This window comes from Empidonax traillii, unplaced genomic scaffold, assembly GCF_003031625.1.
Source record: "Empidonax traillii isolate 1590-97213 ecotype Southwest subspecies unplaced genomic scaffold, ASM303162v1 scaffold975:size500420, whole genome shotgun sequence".
Classification (NCBI taxonomy): domain Eukaryota; kingdom Metazoa; phylum Chordata; class Aves; order Passeriformes; family Tyrannidae; genus Empidonax; species Empidonax traillii.
In genome coordinates, this window is record NW_020956168.1 from 20,241 (window position 1) to 40,594 (window position 20,354).

The 20,354-nt window shown below is 50.6% G+C and overlaps 1 protein-coding gene across 2 annotated transcripts; it reads left to right on the forward strand.

Annotated features, from left to right (window-relative positions):
* Positions 1-423: 423 nt before the first annotated feature.
* On the forward strand, positions 424-20,098 carry ALG9 (ALG9 alpha-1,2-mannosyltransferase). 2 transcript variants are annotated; one of them, XM_027903513.1, is made up of 15 exons: positions 424-512; positions 797-935; positions 1,118-1,252; positions 1,422-1,492; positions 2,039-2,127; positions 2,612-2,747; positions 2,912-2,999; positions 3,133-3,238; positions 6,695-6,817; positions 8,306-8,460; positions 9,956-10,085; positions 10,789-10,936; positions 11,093-11,222; positions 13,704-13,834; positions 19,955-20,098. In XM_027903513.1, the coding sequence occupies exons 1-15, from the start codon at positions 424-426 to the stop codon at positions 20,076-20,078; spliced, it is 1,794 nt and encodes a 597-aa protein (XP_027759314.1). In that variant the 3' UTR covers positions 20,079-20,098. The 2 variants fall into 2 exon arrangements, with proteins under 2 accessions (XP_027759314.1, XP_027759315.1); XM_027903514.1 differs by lacking the exon at positions 424-512 and having other exon boundaries at positions 804-935; positions 9,980-10,085.
* The last annotated feature ends 256 nt before the right edge of the window (positions 20,099-20,354 follow it).

A 20,354-nucleotide genomic window follows, 5' to 3' on the forward strand; every position in this document is an offset into this window, starting at 1 on the left:
TAGCGCATCATTTGCTGCCGCAGCAGCAGCTGTGACCGCAGCTGACAGAGAACCCCAGCAGCGACCCGGGGTACCGGGACCTGTAGAATTACACTGCGAAAAGGCATCCACGGGACGGTGGACACGCGCAGCTGTTTTCTTTTAACAAATTAAAGACTGCGGGGCACATCCCGTGTCCCCCCCCGGGGCAGGGATCGAGTGTGTGAGGGACACCGACCGTGTGTGAGGGACACTGACCGTGTGTGAGGGACACTGACCGCGTGTGAGGGACACTGACCGTGTGTGTGAGGGCAGGGCCTGTGTGTGAGGGCAGGGCGCTCCCGCCTCCCCCGCGCGCTCCCTTTGCCCTCACCCGTCATGGCGGCGGCGGCTTCACCGTCGCTGCCGCCCCGCCCCGCCCGCCCGGCCATGCCCGTAGCCGGCATGGCGGCCAAGGGGGCCCGGCAGCGGCCGCGGGCGGGCGGCGGGGAGGCGGCGGGGCGGCGGCCGGAGGCGGAGGAGCCGCGGGCAGAGTGGGTGCCGCGGCGGGGGTCAGGGGAGCACCCCGGGCGCTGCCAGCCCCCCACCCGCCCGTGCGGCGGTGCTGGAGCATCTCCCCGGCCGGCAGCAGCCCCTCTGGTTTGGGGGGGTGGTGGGTGATGCTGCTTCCCTGGTACCCACCCCACTTAGGGGAGTCAGCGGCTCACATACACTCTTCTGCCCTTTTAGTGTCGCTCGGTCTCGTTGCTGAGCCTTTCTGGTGCGTATTCGTATTTTTTTTTTTTTTAATTTACCCCCCCCCTCCCCTTTGGATTAGATCGTCCGGGAGCAAAGCAGGACAAGTTTGGGCCCCCGAAGGATCAACAGCTTTCAAGTGTCTCATCTCGGCCAGGTTCTGTGCAGCCCTCCTGAGCAACATCTCTGACTGTGACGAGACCTTCAACTACTGGGAACCGGTGAGTGGCTCCGTGCCCTTGGGGTTTGGCAGCGGGTACTTGGCCTGTGCAGATGCAGGTTAATTTAGAACCCCGTGCCAGCCTCTCAAAGAGGAATTTTTGTGCTGAAGGATTCGGAGGTGGGAAGTGGGGAGCTGCTCTGTGTGATGCGTGCTGTTTCATTTATTTAATCTCCATTGCAGACACACTACCTCATCTATGGGAAGGGGTTTCAGACGTGGGAGTACTCCCCAGCCTATGCCATCCGCTCCTATGCTTACCTGTGGCTCCATGCCTTGCCAGCCTGGTTCCATGCCCGAGTCCTGCAAACCAACAAGGTAAATCACCTGTGTGAAACCTGCTTTTGAAATACAAAACTCTCCTTTGTTGACAAACAACTGACATGTGTAAGGATTTAGGAGGGTTTGTGAGTTCCCCTTCCCCGCGATGCTTTACAAGCCCAATTTGTGTCCTGTGCCTTCCTCACATTCCAACCGTGTCTCCTAGGTCCTTATCTTCTATTTCCTCCGATGCTTCCTGGCCTTCCTGAGCTGCATTTGTGAACTCTACTTCTACAAGTGAGTGTTAGAGTCTGTCTGCAATGAGTGTTTTGAGTGCCATGCACAGGAAATACCCTCCGAAGCTCTCGTGTAGATGGGGCTGCTTAAAAGTGAACCTTGAAAATATGTGTTCCCCTGATAACTTAATGAAATAGTGGTGAGAATTCCACAATTAGGACAAAATTGTACTCTCAGAGCTGCCACCCACATCTCCACTCCAGCTTTTTGCTGACTACACTGGTTTTCTCACCGACAGCAGCAAGCGGGGGGGGAGTGTTGTAGACTGAGCTCTGCTGGAGGAGACTCTGGTGCTGTTTGCTTACCATAGTGAATTTTACTGGAAGACATTAATTGTTGCTGTCTGTAATCCGTCTGCCAGTGCTGTTTACATCCAGTAAAAGCAGTAAATCCTTAACATACAATTATCTTGTCTAAACCGGGTTTTTATTTTTACCCGCTGCCTCTTCATTTGTGATTTTCAGGCTATTACCTTGCACTTTTTCTGTTGGGAGTAATCTGGATTTAAGGATCTTTTTGGGGTCTGTTTCCCTCTTGCTTCCTCAGGGCTGTGTGCAAGAAGTTTGGGCTGCATGTGAGCAGGCTGATGTTGGCCTTCCTGGTGCTCAGCACGGGGATGTTCTGTGCTTCTGCAGGTAGGTTTGCTCATAGCAGTGACACTGACAGCGACCTTGTCCCTGGAAACCAGAGACAGGACCAGAGAGAAGAGAAGCCACAGCTCTAACTCACCTCTAACACTGTGTTATGTATCTCTAGTGTATGTTTGTTATGGTTGTGTTCTGCTGGAGGTGTTTCTCCTGGCAGGTGTGATAGAATAAGTGTTGATTCAGATTATGTTTTTTGTGTCACTCTATTGCATGTTTCAATTTCCTCTTTGTTTCCTGCTTGTTTCTGTTGCTGCCTCCTGGCTGTGCCTCTTAAACAGGGTCTCTTCCTTGCACATATTTTAACCTAAGGAAGGAGGCTCAGATTTTGGCACTTCCACTTGCCTTTTGTGTCCTGCCCCCTCTGCCTGGCTGCACCCCTTTTCCCAGCCAGTGTGAGACTCGTGTAAGACACTTGCTGTGGGTATGAAGTGTGGGAAGGCTGTGCTGACCCCTCTCCTCCCTTGTGCTGCAGCTTTCCTGCCCAGCAGTTTCTGCATGTACACCACGGTGGTTGCCATGACTGGCTGGTACATGGACAAGACCTCTGTGGCAGTGCTGGGGGTGGCTGCTGGAGCCCTCCTGGGCTGGCCCTTCAGTGCAGCTCTGGGGTAAGAAGAGGGAAGCACTCTTGTCAGATGTTTTTTGAGTTGGATGGCTGGGATGTGCAGTAGGAGCAGAGGCCAGCAAAGTGATGGTTCTCTCTCAGCTTGCTTTGGAGAACCTTCAGCGGGGAAAGCCAAGGTCTCCAGGTGACAGCTGGTCTCTCTTTCAGGCTTCCTATTGCCTTTGACTTGTTGATACTGAAGCAGAGGTGGAAAAGTTTCCTGAACTGGTGTGTGGTGTCATTGATCCTGTTTCTGGTAAGTGCCTGTGGCAAAGCAAAGAGGGAAAGGATTGGGCTTGTGACAGGAGGGCTGAATTCCTTTCAGAAAATCACAGGGAGCTTGAGTGCAGAAGCTCCTGGCACTTTAACTGACTGCTGCTTTCTTCCAGGTGCCCTTGGTGGTGGTGGACAGCTATTACTACGGGAAGCTGGTGGTTGCACCTCTCAACATTGTTTTATACAATGTCTTCACCCCTCACGGGCCTGATCTCTACGGTGAGTTTGAGATAACAAGCCAAGAAGGGAGTTGGGAGTTTTTCTTGCTGCTGTGACCCCCTCCCAGCTCTTGTTTGCCAACCCTTTTTTTTTCTGATGTACCCTGGAGCAAAAGCCTCCTGCAAGCTCCAAAGGCTGCAGCTCCAGCTTCTGGACACAGGATGTCTCTGTCGAGCTGGGAATCCACAGGCCACTGCCTCGAGTTGGTGCCGCTTTTGTTCACATCCCAGTTCTGCAAACCACCGTGAGGTGTCTCAGTGTCACAGCTGAGCTGTCAGTGTTTGGCTGCTGAGCCAGGGCAGCGAGCACAGGGGATACCTGTGTGTGTTTGTCAGCTCTAATTGAGTACCTGGCTGTTGTTCCTCACAGCCAGGGTGCAGAAACCTTGGAAAAGCGGGTGGCAGTGCAGAATCCATTGGGTTTTTTCAGTTCACATTGTGTCTCTGCAGTCCCAAATCTGTGCTGTGCCTTGGGAATCCCTTTGCTTTTTGGCAGTGTAATGGCCTGGGCTTTGCTGGCAAGGGGGATCTGAGGGTGCCATGAGGCAGATCATCTGCCTGCAGGGAGTGTCCCCTGATAACTGTGTGACCCAAATGCCAGCTCTGAGCCTCGATGGCAGTGCTGTGTGTGTTTGGGAGCTGCCACTGCAGTAAGTTGTCCATGAGGAGTAGCAAAGTTTTACATTTCTTGCAGGGCTTCAGAGGGGCTGGGGGGTAGGCCTCAGGGTGCAGGGCCCCTGCCTCATCCCTGCCCTCTCTTTGATCCCAGCTGAGCTATTCCAGGAGGGATTCAGCAGTGCTCAGCAGCAGCAAGGCTCTCTCTGGCCGTGCCCTGCACCCACAGCCGTTGGTTCCTTTGCAGGGCTGTTTTGGGTGGTGCTGAGTGGTGATTTGTCACTTGTGCCGTGGCACAGCAGGGCAGCAGCTGCTCTGCCAGGGTTCCTCCTCTCTGCAGGAAGGCTCTGAAGGCTGTTGCTGTGAGTTTTCTGTGAGTAAACTCCAGGCCGTGTCTCTGATAGGTTTTGGCAGGGGCCTGTGCCTGACCTTTTCCACACTGGTGCATGAGTTGTTTGCAGAAGCCTCCAGGGACCAATCTGTTCTGAAGTGTTTTATTCATAGTGACATTCATATAACATCCTCAGGCTAGTAAAAGAGCCTGCTTGAAATTGCTCTTTAATGCAGTGTGGCCAGGACAAGGCTGTGTGTTTAGAGAGCCTCTAAACGCTGGGGGAAAATAACACCAGCAGGGGGGATGAGGGGCTGGCCAGTCCCTGCTGGCTTTGGAGCTGGGATTTCCCAACTTTCACATGATGGGAGCAGAGTGACCAGCCCACACCATCTTCAGTGTAAGCACCACAGTGTTTTGGAGACAAGGTTCAATTTCTTATTTTTCTTTTCTCTTTAGCAATACAGTCCTTCCACATAAATACTGTCTGTGCAATTAGTATTTCCCTGGGGTAATTAGGTTTTCTACAGCTCAGGGAAAGCAGCTTCTAAGCATATATCCCTGAGCCCGATTCTGTGAGGTTTTTGCCTACATAAGTTCTGAGAAATCACAATCTGTGACCAGAGTCTTGCCCCACTTTCTGTGCCCACAGCCTTGGCTGGCACTTTCAGTGTGGTGGCACTTTGTGGGGGGGGCTCTGTTCAGCTGGGGCTGTTGATGTGGCACCCTGCTCTGCTGGGTCCTGGTTCTTCAGCAGAGTGAAAATAAAAGAAGGGCAGCAAGCAGAGTGTTTGTTACACCAGCACTGAATCAGGCTTGCTAAGAATGAGGGCTGTGATTCATGAGCAAATTATTACAGCTTAGTTACTGCTGAAGAGCTGAGCTGCAGCCCCTGCCTGCACCCAGGCTGGGACCAGCACAGGGTGGGGCAGCTGAGCCTCAGCCTATTTTACAAGTGCTCTGCTTTGGCCTCCCCATGGCTGTGGTCAGGGGGCAGCGTGGTGGTTTGTCCAGTTCCATCACCTTGGGTGGGAGTTGCATCTCCGGGATTGCTCCTGGAGCCTGTCAGATCTCCAAGGGCAAAGCATCTCCTGGCTCAGTGCCTGACAGCGCTTCCAGCTGGTTATCCCCATGGAACCATTGTGCCAGGAACTGGCTGGGCCACGGTGTTCTTCCCACTGCCTTCATCAGTGCCTGTCCTGCAGCTCCAGCCTGTGGGACACTTGCAGGAACTTCCATCTCCTGTCCTGCTCTGGAGGCGATGCTGTGGAAGCACATTCCCATCAGTTCTGAGCATGGAGAGTTCCTCAGTGTCCCTCCCTGCTTGAAGGATGATGTTCTGGGTCAGGACTCCATGTGTGCACTGGGTTTTTCTTTTTTTCACGCTGCAGTTCTCTCTCAGTTCACCTTGAGTCGTGTGGGTACCAGGAATAAAAGCCTTTTGCCCTGGGAGGCTTTGAGCCTGAGTGGCTCTGAATGGGTGAGTCACCACGACCCAGCCTATTGCTTTTTGCCTGCTGTGCACTGTTCTCCTCTCTCTTTTTCTTTTTGCCTTATTTTTTTTCTCCTCTCCCAGAGAAGAAAATCGTTTATTGGAGAAGGAGGGGATGCTCCAGTGCTTAGTTTTTGAGGGCAATTCGCTCACACTGCAAAAAAAACCTGTTAGAAAGTAGCCTTTTCTCCTTAAAGCTGTGCTTCACACCACCTGATCTCTTTATTAGCAGCATCCCTTAGGGGTGTGTTTGGGTTATGGATTATTCATGAAGTGTCCTTCCCTCCTGATCCCCAGGCTGCCAAATCAGAGACCAGGCTAGAAAGAGCCAGTTTGCTTTCCATAGGGCAGGTGGAAGGGTGGACTGGATGGTCCCTGCTGCTGCCCTTTAAAGATTTGGGATTTACCTGATAACTGCTATTTACCTTCAGTGCTAATAACTGCAAGTTTTCTTGGCCTCAGCGACTCCAGTGACAGGTTGGTGACATTCCTGGTGCAGCTTCTCCCCGTGTTTAGCTGTGGGAGCTGCAGAGGGTTTGGGTTTTCCTCGCTGCTTTGCAGTTGTCTGATTAATTTCAACACGGACCCTTCTTAAAGTGGCTCTGATTGCAGGAAATTGCTGTGGCATGTGACACATGTCACAACAGTGCAGTGATTAAAGCCCCCGCGTGTCATTTACTGACTGATTGAGCTAATCACGCCCAGGGAGTGGGAAATGTGTGGAGAGGAACTGGCATTCCTCATTGTTAAGGGTTTTAAGCATCCAAATAAATGACAGTTGGATTGGAATGCCTTTGAATTTACATCCTTGGAAGCTCGCAGCCAGTACCCCAGTGTGCCATGGTAGGAGGCAGAGCTGGTTGAAGCATATCTTAGATAGTTCTGACTCTGAGGAGGTACCAAAACTAGCATTTGGATGAGCTTCAGTGGCGGAGTCTTTGTTGGGGTGAAGTGGGAATGCAAACTCTTTCTTCCAGATGTCATTCCAAACCTCTTGTTTCTTTTTTCTCACCCTGTAGGTACAGAACCCTGGTCCTTCTACTTCATCAATGGCTTTCTGAATTTCAACGTGGCTTTTATTCTGGCCCTGCTGGTGCTGCCACTGACCTGTCTCATGGAGTGTCTGCTGCAGAAGTTCCATGGTGAGTGCAGGGCAGCTGTGAGAGCCAGGCACAGACAGCCCAGAGCTCAGCCTGCTCACTGCAGGGAGAGCTTTAGCCTGACAAAGAGCAGTCCAGGACTGTTCCTTGCCTCCACCTCCAGAAGAACAATGTGTTATCAAGGCTGAATTTACCCATACCCAGAGCAAGTTTAACAAGGGGTGTGGTACCTAACCCTCAGTCTGACATTTCAATAGCCTTAAGAGGGAAAGGAGCTGTGTACCTCTTGTTTCCATCTGGTCTGCAGCTGGAAATGGGAACCTTTGGAGTTATTGGGGAGCATTTCTGGGGTTGAACTGGACTCTTCTGTACACTGTGAAAGACACTCTTGAGCTCACAGGACTGAGCCTTGGCGGGGCAGCCTGGCTGCCCATGCTTTGGGAAGTGTCCCCAAGGGTGTGGAGATACTGAGAGCAGGAAAAGGAGGAACCAGAATATTCCCTGCTTCACGTCGGGCTTTTTCTTAAATAATGAAATGACATCAGTTTAAACACATGACATTTGGTAAGGGACTCTGGAGAGGAAGTGTGAATTCTTCTCTGCTGTTCTCCTGAGGAAGATTCATCAAGTGTCAGCAGCAGCCTCCAGATTCATCAGTCCAGTCAGTGCTTTGCTCTCTCTCTGATTTTTTTACTGAATACAAGAAGCAGAAATATCATAATCCCCCATGAAAACGTGTGTCAACGGGTATTTGCTCGTCTCTGTTCCTTGGCTGTGAGTGACATACTGTCAGGAACCAGTGAAAGCTCAGTAGGAGATCCTGTAAACGCAAGATTTCCTGCTGTTCACTTGGTGTTCTTGTACTTAACAGCGGGAGCGATTCTGCCAAGTGCTTTGTTCTTATTGTCTGTGAAATACCATTGGCTTAATTGCTTAACTCTGCTGTTGGGAGTAGTTAGGAGGCAGAGAAGGGACTGTGAATTGCCAGGCAGTGTAGAACCCTCCTCAGTGCGACTGAAATTCAGGGTAATTGTTGTTATTTTTGAATCAGTTATTTCCTCTGTTAAGCAGAAGGCGCCTGAGAGACCTCTCATGCTGTTATTTTTGTAATGAGGCAATGAAGGTTGTGGAAACTTCAGTCCACAAACAACCCTTTGTAAGGGGAGAGGGGGATCCAGGGGAGATCCCTTCTGATCTTTGTGTGTACAAAACACAGCAGGAGATCTTTGGATACGTCAGTCCTTCGTGGGTTTTGTCTCTTGCTTGGATTCAGTAGTGCAGTCCCTTATTTTCTGTCCTTGTGTTTGTATCTATACAAATTCTCTGATCCCAATTCTGTGCTGATTGTTTGGACTGTTTGGATTTCAGCAGCGTGGGCGCTCAGGACAGGCTGCGTTTGTGTCTGAAGGCAGCAAGGTTTGGGTCTGGAGAATGGGCTTTGGGGGTGAGATGTGACTGTGCAAGGGAGGGAACAGGTGGAACCCCTCATTCTTGCCTTTTGCTGCTTTGCTGAGTTTCTCTTTCTTCCAGTTCAGAATCTGGGCCGTCCCTACTGGCTGACTCTGGCTCCCATGTACATCTGGATCATGATTTTCTTCAGCCAGCCCCACAAAGAGGAGAGGTTTCTCTTTCCCATCTATCCCCTCATCTGTCTCTCCGGTGCTGTGGCTCTCTCTGCTCTCCAGGTAAGTTTTGAGTGGAACATGTTTTTAGATGAAGCTCACACCTTTAGGGAACATAATTTCCAGCTGATTTCTTTTAACATTGCTCCCCAAAGTTTGGGAACACCTGCAGAAAATCTGTGCCTGTGACACAGTTCAGGACTGTCAGGGCCTCCCTTGTCTGGTGGTCAGGGGCAGGAATGTGGGTGTGTAGGATTCTGTTAAGTCCTTCCCTGGCTTGAGAAAGGAAAAGTGAGCTTGTTTAGATGCAGGGAAGCTGCGCTGGATATTTGGAGGAGCCAAAAGCTGGATGTTTAGTAAATATCACTTGAAGCACTTCACAGAGCAAAGCGCTAATAGAGGCTGATATAAACCTTCCCAGAGTCAAAATTATTCATCTTCCCCTGCTAAAAAGGCCCAGAAATGCAGCCATTAGTGCCTGCTGGAGCCTGTTCCTGCTGTTTGGCCTCATCCTGCTGTTCCTCCTGTGTCCTGCTGAGCACCAGTGGCAGCTCCTGTCCTGCTTCTTCCCTCCTGACTGTTGATCTCCCATCACTGCTGATGTGTCAGTGCCCACCTGGAGTCCTCCAGCTGAGTTTCAGTCCTTGCATCCATCCAGGATGAAGCTCTGATGTCAGCAGTTTTATGGCTCTGGCTGTCACAGCATCACCAGGCAATGGTTCAGGACCTTTGCCAGATATGGCTTGAGTAAAATCTCGTGTACATTTCTGCCCTGCATTTTTTAAGCCCTGCTGGATGACATGGAGTATCCAGCTGGGAATTGAGAACTGATTGCCCACCAGCAGTCCAGGCTTCTCACTCTCCCCCTCCAAACCACGTGGATCTGACTGTCAGGAGGAAAATGCAAAACAGGACAAGAGAAACAGAAACCAGCTGAGGATAGGAAGTGAATAACCACTGCTGCAGAAAGGCCCAAGCTAAGGGCTGGATGCATTTCCTCCCGAGTGTTCCCAGAAAGGCTTTTAAATAAAAAAAAAAAAAAATAAAACACCTGAAAGGCTTTTCTTTATCAGTTTCAGAGTGGCCTGTGTTTTCTTTTGTCCACTTCAAAGCGTGAGTTTGTACAGGCAGGGTAAAACAACTACAAGTCACCCAGGAAATCTGGATCATGGAACTTTGAGTTGGAGAGCAAGTCAGTGCAGCCTGGAAAATGAACTCTGCCTCATTTAGGGAACTTCTGCAGTGTCTGAAAGGTGCTCCTGCTTCACCTGGGAACAACCAAGCTGGAGCACTGGGAGAGAGCTTTGACCTGAAGCCTGCCTTGGGGAAAAGAGCTGAGAACTTCTTTAAGTACTCTGAATTACCACTTAAAAAATGTGACCAAAAAATGTGAATTTCTGTGCGTTTTGATGAATCTGAATTAAAAAAACCTCAAAGAGCAAAGATCTGGAGGGAGATGCAGCCACTGCTGCAAAGGTCCTCATGAAAGGCAGGGTCTTGCTAAAATCAGATTTTGAGTAATTTTTTATTGTCTCTTTCTTCTTTACTCTTTCCTCAGAAATGTTACCACTTCATATTCCAGCGGTACCGCCTGGAGCACTACACGGTGTCCTCCAACTGGCTGGCCCTGGGCACCGTCTTCCTCTTCGGCCTTCTGTCCCTGTCACGCTCTGTTGCCTTGTTCAGAGGTTGGTGTTTCACAGGAGGTTGGTGTTCTACACCTGCCCTGGGCTCTCCTGGGCTCTTGGCTTGGCCAGGGTGGTTGTGCCGCTTCGATCACGGGCAGCCTGTAAAAACCAGGGATCTCAAAAAGATGTGGATGTCACTGCTGCAGGGAGGGGGATAAAGCTTTAATTAATGTAATCACCATTGATGAGTGATTACACATGTGTGTGGGTGTGTGTGCACATTCATCCATATGTATGAATGAACCACTGGAATTGCATCGCTCCAAAAGCTGCTCCTCACCTCCAGCCAGTGCAACTCTACCGATACAAAAATGTACCCAGACTGGTATTGAGGCAGATACTTCAGCTTTCAAATACATAATCACTCTTGAAACAGCGTTTTCCCGTGTAAAACTTGGAATGAGGTGCATATGTCCTTAATGGAGGTGGATTGGGCGCGGTCCTTCAGAGCCTGGTGGAATCAGAGCCATGCAGTGAGCCTTCCCACCCCAGCAGTGTGGGTTTGGGTTCTGGGGGCTGTTGCCAGGACAGGGAAATGGGAATAAAGAATCTGTGCTAAAAGGAATCCAGCCACTTTTCAGCACAGACCAGTTCATTTGTTCAGGAGGTTACATGTGAGCAGCCTTTCTGAGGACTTTCCAAAGCAGCCATGTAAATGCCCCTCTTAATTCAGCCTTATTTCGGATTTTTCTGCCTTCCACAGGCTACCACGGGCCCCTGGACCTGTACCCCGAGTTCCACAGGATTGCCACTGACCCCAGCATTCACACAGTGCCAGAGGGCAGGCCAGTCAACGTGTGTGTGGGGAAGGAGTGGCACAGGTTCCCCAGCAGCTTCCTCCTGCCTGAGAAGTAAGTGCTTTCACGTGAAGGGCACAGTTTGGTGAGGGGCACTTCTCCTAAATGGTCCTGGCATCTCAGCTGGCACCACGAGGTGTCTTCAGTTCTGCCTTTGATTTTCCCCACCCCAAAAGTCACTGGCTGCTGCACTCTCCCTGTTCCCTGCAGTTGGCAGCTCCAGTTCATCCTGTCGGAATTCAGGGGCCAGTTACCAAAGCCCTTTGCCAAGGGCCCCCTGGCCACACGGATCATCCCCACGGACATGAACGACCAGAACAAGGAGGAGCCGTCCCGATATGTAAGGATTCTGTTCCTGTTTCCTTTCCCTCACCTCGCCGTAGAATTCCTTACCTGGCTGCCTGATTACTGTGTAATTTGTATTAATATAATGCCCGTGGCTGGGTCTCCCCCAGTTTGTTTCCTGAGAACAGAAATGGTCTCCCTGCAGCACTTGGAAGTTTCCCCATTGATGTGAGTGTTTTCAGTTTGCATTTCATCTGCCCATTTAAAGGCATAATAAAAGAAGCAGAAGAAGTAATAGTTCCCAGTTGTTGCAATTTTGGGTTGAGCATAGTGTGTGATCGCAGGAAGGTGAACTGAATGAGCTGTTTGAAGTCTCCCCCCGCAGAAAATATTTTGAAATTTTGCTCTCTGTACTTTCATTTCTTTTTTAAATATAGAAGGATTCATCACATTTGCAGCTGAGAAGGAGGAACTTAATTTGGAACTCCACTGAAACAATTGCATCAATGATTTCAGTGGGAACCTGTTGAGATAATGTGCGCTGGTATTACTGATTGATACTTTTAATGTCTGTGTTGTGTTGCCTAAACAAAAGCAGTGCACACATGTGAATATTTTAAAATTATTCTTTAAAATTAACGGGTTAAATCTTGGCAACCTTCTGGGTTAAATCTCCCTTCTTTTGAGGCTCATTATGCAGTTACTGGAATGGGAAGGAGGCGTGTTCCCACCTGAGAGGAGCTGTCTGCTGCAGTGCATTTAATTTATGAAAGCTCGAACTGTGGCATATTTTTAGCACAGACAGCTGGCTGGTGCTCAGCCTGTGACTAATGGAGCAAAACACACTTTTGTTTCGTGCTTGTTCCTTAATGCCACCCTACAACTTGGTTATTTCTCGTGCAGGCAGAAGGGCCCGGAGCATTAGAAACCAGCCACTAAATTTAAATTCAGGTTTAAAGCTTTGGCTTCTGACCTGCTGCTAACACCAAGAGATCAAGGTATTTCCTTGAGTTGAGTGAGCTTATGAGTGCAAGCACACCCAGATTTAAAAAAAAAAAACAACAGAAGGACTATGACAGTGAATAAATCTAAATAGCACAAGTCTGTTGGCCATTTAAAGGAGGAGAAAACAAATGGTTCAGGAGGATTATCTGAGGCATGGAGCTTCAAACCCATCAGTGGCTTCAGAAATGGGGCTGATCTGGCTGTTTCAGGTGCAGGTTATCTGTTGCTGCTCTGCTTGAAAATGGAAGAGTAAATCTCAGTGTTTCTGTTGCTATGAGACACTGGGGAGAAGAGTGATTTGATCTTGTTTTGCAGTTCTTTAATCACGTTGAGCGGCACTTGCCTTGCACTTGTCCTTCTGGGGAGGTGCATTTGTGTCTGAAAGTGCTAAGAAAGAGATAAGGAGCATCGTTTCCTGCAAAGATGTGTCCAAGCAGGAACAGCAGATCAGGCCTGAAAGCTGCAACTGTTGACAACTGCAGACTTCAGAGGAAGTTTGTTTTTTTTTTTAAGCACTTTGTTTTCACTTCTACCACCCCTCCAGACCCTGGTGAGAGACAGCAGCAGCTGTGCCCTGAGCTCCAGCTCTCTGCTGTGCCCACTCCTGTTAGTCAGGGGGGGACCAAATTTAGCTCCCCACCACTCAGCACTGCAGTTGCATCAAATAAAGAGAGAGTGGGAGGAGGAAAAGGAAAGGAGAACCGAGGAGGGGGGGATGTAATTTAGAAATCCCCTGCAGCTTTGTTCACCGGATGGTTTCTTTGCCCAGGGAAACATTTCAAGGTCTGTTCATCACCAAAGTCTTGTGTAAATGCCCAAATGAATGCATAGGTTGCTGTGTTGGCCCTCTGACCAGGATGAATATTATCCTTGGCTCTGTGTTCACTTGGAATGGTGCAAGGGAGATCTTTCACCTGGCATTTTAAGTGCCTGCCCTTCCAGGGGAGAATTTGGAAGGTGAGATTAGTCTTGGTGCTTGAGGCAGTAACTTGTCTTTGAATGATTCTACATCACTTACAGGAGAACTTGGTTAGTGCTTTGGGAGTCTTTCTGCTAATGAGCCAGAACCTCTCCCAGGGCCTGGAATGTTCTTCTCACACAGTGCAAGGAATGGATTCAACATTCTCCTCAGCCGAGTTTCCCATGGTGTAATTTCATTTGCCGCTGAGCTGTGATGCCACAGAGCCATCTGGTATCCACCTAATTAAATTGTTTTCAGCCTAAATCGTTACATTAAACCCCAGAGGTGCTTCAGGAGAGTGATTTCAGGCATGTCCAGGGAAGTTTGCAGTAAAATTCTGTGGGAGAACACAAGACTTGCCACGAGAGGGGCCTGAGGGTGCAGCCTGTGCTCTCCCTTAAAGGTTTTGCTTGAAAACATTCAGAACAGGTTACCATGTGTCCTGCAGGAAGCATTTCCCCTGCTGCTGCAAGTTTAACCCTCTTCCCATTGCTAAGGAACAGCCTGTGTAAATAAACACACCGAGCCACTCACAGGAAATAAAGCACAAGGGTGTCTTTCTCTCTGCAGATTGACATTTCCAAGTGCCACTACCTGGTGGACTTGGATACAGCAGCTGAGACCCCCAGGGAGCCAAGGTACTCCTCCAACAAAGAAGAGTGGGTGACCATTGCCTACAAGCCATTCCTTGACGCTTCCAGGTATGCTCTGCCCAGCTGGGGGTGAGGGCTGGCAGGGCTGGCACATCTGCTTGCAGGAGGGGCTGTGTACAGGGAGGAGAGAGGTTGGCAAATGCCAGCTTGAAATCCAGTTTCCAGCTTGCTGGCCACAGTGGAAGCTTTGTCAAACTTGTGCCTGCAATATTTATGACCTAAGTCGCTTCAGAGGGAGAAACCAGCTGAGGAAGGGTGGTGAGAAGGATTATTTTTAAAAAGAACCCTCCCAGTGCACTCCTTGCTGAAGGAGTGTTTTTTGGTTTGCTTCCCAAAGGAGTGAGGTGGGTGTCATCTCCTCCCAGCAGACCTTTGAATCTGCTGCCTTGTTTCAGCCAAACTCGAGGCAGGTATAAGTCAGTCTCAGAGGGCAGGAGCTCTCACAGGCTTCATGAAAGCTGGCAGACAGAGGAGGCAGCCAGCGAGGTCACACCTCTCTTAGGCATCAGAAAATCCCTGCCAGAGATCCCTGCTGGAATCTGTCCTTCAGTAGTTCTGCTGCTCACTGAACAACTCGCCTGTGTGTCTGAGCAGCAGTTTCTGGGAGAAGCAGAGAGAAAGAGTGATGATGATACAGCAGCTCCCAGGAGAGCTCCAGTGTTCCCAGCTTGCTGACACAAACAGGTTTCCTTGGCAAGGCCTTTCCTGTGTTTTCCAAGGGCCCTGCTGTTACATTTGTGCAGGACTTCAGGAAGGGAGAACGAAGTGGAAGGCACATTGGTGTGCTTTTAGAGCTGGTTTATCTTGCTGTTCTCCACTGAATAGCCAAGCTTTGATTGGTTGGACCTGATCTAAAGTTCTCTGAGGTCAGTCAGGTCCAGATGAGCCCTTAAGACCCCTTGGGTTAACTCCTGGGGATGTCATTTGCTGGGGGTGCTTTCGAGGTAGCTCTGCTGCAGAGGTTCTACCTTCCTAATGAAAGCCAAGTGAATTATTCTGATATGACTGGCTGTCTCACAGACTTCTCCAGGATGTCCTGGATTCTCTGTGGCTTCTTTCAGCACAGAATTCCTCATTTTTCCTGTGCTTTAGCTGATGTTTGGTAGAGAGGGAATTGGTTTGTCTCATGGGCTTTTTGGGTTATTGCACTTCCAGCCTCCACCCATAGCCTCTGAATTTTTGATTAAAGCTCACGTGGGACATACCACAAACCACTCTCTCTCTCTCCTGAACCCATTTCAGATCCCCTGAGAGGCTCAGTGCTGAGCTGAGTCCTTGTCACTCTCTTCCCAGCTTTAGTGCTGTTTCCACATAGCCACTGACATTTTCCTTCCTTCTTTCCCCCCCCCACCTTCCTTCTTAACAGGGGCATTTCCCTATTCCCAGCTAAAACCCCTGCATCCCTGGCTGGCTGGCCCTCAGGAATTTGGCTGGACACACAGGTAGATGTGGTGGTGGTGGAGCTCTGTTTCTTCCAGGGGAAACGCTGTCAGAGCACTTCCTGCCAGACAGGAGGCTCTGGAAACTCATTCCCAGTCTTGGCACTGAGAACCTGTGCAGTCATTTTGATCTGACACGCGATGTGTTGCATTTAGATCATCCAAACTCCAGCTAGATCCCCAAGCAGTGAGTTCCTTGCTGGCTGGGGATCCCTGGAAGCTGCAGCCAGACTCCAGGAGCCCACTCAGTTGTGTGTGTGGTCCTTCGTGGCTGGCTCGGGAAGGGAGGCTGCACGTGGCTGCTGCTACTGGAAGCCTTGGCTTGTTGTAGCAAAGGCATCACCTCACCACGGAGCAGCAGCTTGTTGTGGGAAGCTGGGAATCATCTCAGGGAGATCCTGGAAGTTCAGAGCTCTGAGCCCGGTAATGGTGAGATGGGAAAGGCAGAACACGGGAGGTGGGAAAGGGGAGCAGCTGCCAGATCATCTAAAGGTGAAGGGGATCGTTCTGGCTGCTCTGTCCCCCTTGGCAAAAGCTGCTGTTGCATCTATGGGAGGCTGGGACAGGAGAGGGTTTGCAGAGCAAGTCCCAGGAGGAGACGAGGAGAGCGGGCAGCCCCGTCCTCAGCCCCGCTGGTGTCACCTGCCAGCCTGCCCTGCTCCCACTCCTGGAATTCCCGGAGCTGTTCATTGTCGAGGCAGCACAGCTGGAGCAGAGGGGAGGTGTGGTACCTCCAGCAGTGGAGGAGGCCAGGTTGCCATGGCAGCAGGGCTGATTTCCATCCCTGCCTTTCCCACCTCCTGCAGCTCCAGGCTGAGCTGTGCCCCGTCACAGACCTTGGCAGGGGGGGCAGCTCCAGGGCACAGGGCTGGGAAGGACTGGAGGGCCTGGGCTTACCCAGGGGGTATCACTGACTCTGTGGGGTGAGAGAACCAGGTGTATCTCCCCAGCTTGTCTTGAGGGAGCTAGAAGGATCCCAGAGCTGGTAGATCTCTGGGGAGACCTCCCCAGGGTCAGACACACAGGTTTGTAGAGGCAGTGAAGCTGCATCATGCCCCAGAGTGCTCACATTTATTTCTGAGCATGTCCCTCCAAGCCAGCACCTGCTTCCACACCGTGGTTTGGAAATGTCTCTTGCTGCCTATGAAATAAGTGTAAAACCACTATGAAAAATGCAGCTTTGCTTTTTCTTTATAAAACTTGGGGAGGAACAGAAGTGTGACTTTGAGCTGGGCTGTGAGGGGAGCTGCCAGTGGAGATTTCAGGTTTGCAGAACAAAAAAAAAAAAAAAAAAAAAAAACCCAAACCATCAGGCACCTCCCCACCCAAACCCAAACTCCCAAACTCCAGCTCTTGTTCTTTGAAAATAAATGACCCCAACAGCTCAGTTCACTCCTGCTGAACTGGAGGCTTCTGGGACTCACTGTGAGCCTCCCATTGACGTCAGCAAGTGCAAATGTAAATCTCAGCTGGCTCTGATAAATGGTGCTGCTAATTGAATTAGAGAGCACTCCAAGCCACCAGCTAATTATGCTCCTCAGGAAGCTGCTTTGCCAAGGTCCATTTAATTCTATATTGGCTGAGCACTCCGAATCTGGCACAGGAAAGGGGAAATATATCACAGCTCCCCACTGAGGAGCACATATTTCTCCAGCTCTTTAGGCTGAACCGTCTGCTTGCTCCAAACACTTGGATTTTCCCTTAAAAAAAAAAAATTCTCAGTGCAAAGTGAATGACTGGGTCACTTCATTGGAGCATCTCATCCCCCACAGTGTGACAAGAGACTGTCTCGTTCCCCCTGTGTTATTTGAGTTGTTTTCCCTGCTTTTGTTTTACAAGGAGCAGTGAGGAATGTTTGGAATTACCTCTGAGGTGCGTGTTGGTACCGAGTGTGACACCTTGGAGGGAGTGCAGACCTTTAATGGGTCTGCAGGGAGCTTTGATCATGAGCTTCCTGGCTGGAAGGCACTGGGTCCTGCCCCTGTGGCAGAGGTTGAGCTTCCTCCTGCTATTCCCTTCAGAATCCCCAAAAACTGGACACTCAGACCCATGGAGTGCTGCTTGGGAGCTGTGTGCTGGTGAAGGCTCCACGCACTCCCAGTCTCTGGGGGGACAAATTTAGAAGCAAATGCAAATAGAACATTCTATATATTCCCTGTCATCTGTCATCCCAGCCCCTTCCATGTGCCATCTGCTGTCTGAGGTTGCTGAGCCTGACGAAGGGAGGTGACAGGAGGTAAAGGTTCCCTGTCTGAGCTGAGAGCTCTGTCATGACTCCCTGAGCTCTGGGAGCACCAGCAGCCCTGAGGGACCCAGAGCAGGGCCCTGCTCTGTGCAGTTCCAGCAGCAGGGAGAGCAGCCTTGTGCTCGTGTCCAGGCTTGGGTCTCTTTTTCAGTGAGAAAGTTGCTGCTGGACAAAGCCTGACCTAATTACAGCTGTGGAGCAGATCTGTTGGTGTCACCATTCACCAGGCTTCCATGGGCTTTCTGGGAGATGTGATTCTCAGAGCACACAAGGTGCCTCTTTTATTTTCTGTTGTGTTTTTTTTAACCTGTGTCCTTAGGCTGGGTGGTTTGAACTCATGCCAGCTGTTCATGTGTCTTTAGTCAAGAGTTCTTTTGCTGTGGCACCAATTAACACCTGGTGGGAACCCTGCACACAGCTGGATTATTCCATCATTTCACCTTGAACTCCACTTTTGGGGTCTCCTGTGGCTAAAGGAGTTTTACAGATCTCTGTTCTTGGCTTGTTTTGGGGGCAGGAGCATAGGAATGATCAGCTGTGGCCTTTATACCCCAGTTCACTGCACTGTTATTTGTCATGAGTGCCTTGGCATGGAGTGTGACATCCACTGGTGGGCAGAGCACAGATCTTCCTTTCTGCTCTGCCCTTCTCCTCATTTCCCACCCCGTTTTCCCTCAGTCATTCCTGCCTCTCCTTTTTTTAAAATTTTCTTTTTACCAGCAGTGTTTTCTCCCCCTTGTTTCACTGCTGACACAACCTGTGAAACCCTGAGCACTGGCATTTAAACCACTGCCATGAGGGGTTGAGTTGCCAGTGAAGTTAAGAGCTTGTGGAGAGCTTTTGTTGCTCAGAGTGGTTGTTTCAGGCACACTCAGGATGGTGACACTGATTCAGGAGGTGATTTCTGCCACTGCAGCTGGTGGAATATCCTTTTGTTCTGGAAAGCAGAGCTGAACCCTGCACATTCTGAACATGTGCCATGAGGACCATGTGAGCCCAGCCACGTGGGCAGCACTGGGCCTGGATTTCAAAACACCAGCAAATAAAAGATATAGGGAGTGTTTTTTCCTCAAAAGCAGCAAAGAGGAGGAAGCAGAGCCAGGATAAACACTTAGTGCTGTTGCTCCAGCAGTCAGCAAGCTGGTGCTCTACCTTATTGTGGACCAGGACCCTGCTGCTGAGCAGTCTTCAGGATCAACTTGTTGGAAAACTCTCAGCCCTTGACAGTCCCATCAGTGCTCTGCCAGTGCAAGCAGGTACCACCAGGCTTTTCCTGCATGGTCTTTCGATCCAAAGGTGCAGGAGATCCAGGAGCTGAATCACAGCAGGGCTGTCTAAGAAGCCTGGGAGCCTCCAGGGAGATGCAGCTCACAGTGGCAGTTCCTGCCATTGTCCTTTGGCCTGCGTTTTTGAAAGGTGTCCAGTGCTGCCTTACAACAAAACACAGTTCATCTCTCTCCTGGAAAAAAGGTGGCTTGAACTGAGTGTCCAGAACCTTGGCTGTGCCAGCAGCAGAGCTGTGTGGCTTTGCAGTGATCTGGGTCTCTGTGCCATCATCCCTCACCACCCAGCAGCTCAAATCTGAGTTCCTCCAGCAGGTTGATCTGAAAGGCATAAAGAGATAAGATGCAGGGCTGAGGAAGCAAAACTCTGCCCCAGCCCTGCTTTCAGCGAGCTGAGGGAATTTTTGAAGCTTTGCAAGGCTCAGGGCCATTACCTTTTGTCCTCTGCACATTTAAACCTGGGTTTTACTCTTGGGTTACCCAGGGAGAGAATACACACCCTCAGAATGTGCCCAGCCAGCACAGCTCCAGCAATTAGCAGCCAAATAAAAAGGTTCTGATTTCATGCAGCCATTAAGCCCTCCATGCTCCAGTGCTCCACTGGGCCAATTGTTGGAAGTGTTGGAATTGCTGGAGCTGGCAGGGCATGGAGTGGGAGCTGGCAGCCTGCAGCACCCTGGGCCTTGGAGCACTCCAGCCCTCCTTAATTCAATACCCTCAGCACGAGAGCAGCAGAACTCCAAAATGCCAGTGCCCAGCAAAGCTTCTGCTCCTCAGACATGTTTGGGAGGGGAGAAAGGAGATGCCTTCTTGTGGCAGGGGAGGGTCAGGTTGGATCTCAGCGAAAGGTTCTTCCCCCAGAGGGTGGTTGGCACTGAACAGGCTCCCCAGGGCAGTGGGCACAGCCCCAAGGCTGCCAGAGCTGCAGGAGGGTTTGGATGACCCTCTGGGGCACAGGGGGGGACTCTTGGGGATGGGCCTGTGCAGGGCTGAGGGTTGGACTGGGTGGCCCTTGTGGGTCCCTCCCAGCTCAGCATATCCTGTGACTGTGAAATGCAGCTTTGCACCTTCACAGAGTGCCCTGAGGAACTGGTCAGGCTGCTGCTCTTAAACCGGTGGTGATGGCACAGCCCAGCTTTGGTCCTGCCAGCAAGGGCAAAACTGGGCATTTCAGGATGATTTTCTCCTTTCTTTTCTCCAGGTCCTCGAGGCTGCTGCGAGCATTCTACATCCCCCTCCTCTCCGAGCAGTACACGTGGTATGCAAACTACACCATCCTGAAATCCAGGAGGTCCAGGCAGAGCAGGAAAAAGATGGGAGGCTAAAACACACACCTGGGCAACCCAGCCCAGCCCAGCTCTGCTCTGCCCACACACAGCATGTTGGTGAGAAGCCATTGGAAAATCCAGCAGCCACCTGTGGGTTTGTTATCCCTGCTGCTCCCTGGGTTGCACTGGAAAAGAGAAAAACGGAAAATAAAAAGGAATGACAGGACGAGGCTCTGCTCCAGGTTGCAGTCTGGCACTGGGAAAACCTCAGCTTCTTCCTTTCTCTCTCCTGCCCACCCCTCCACTGTCCCTCCTCTGCTCCAGTAGTGCTTT

What these genes read in the sequence shown, in the direction of transcription:
- ALG9 (XM_027903513.1), top strand. Translation starts at nt 424, where the DNA reads ATGGCGGCCAAGGGGGCCCGGCAGCGGCCGCGGGCGGGCGGCGGGGAG. An exon ending in CCTTCAACTACTGGGAACCG is followed by an intron (nt 936 to 1,117) that starts GTGAGTGGCTCC and finishes TCTCCATTGCAG; the next exon opens with ACACACTACCTCATCTATGG. An exon ending in CCCTTCAGTGCAGCTCTGGG is followed by an intron (nt 2,748 to 2,911) that starts GTAAGAAGAGGG and finishes TCTCTCTTTCAG; the next exon opens with GCTTCCTATTGCCTTTGACT.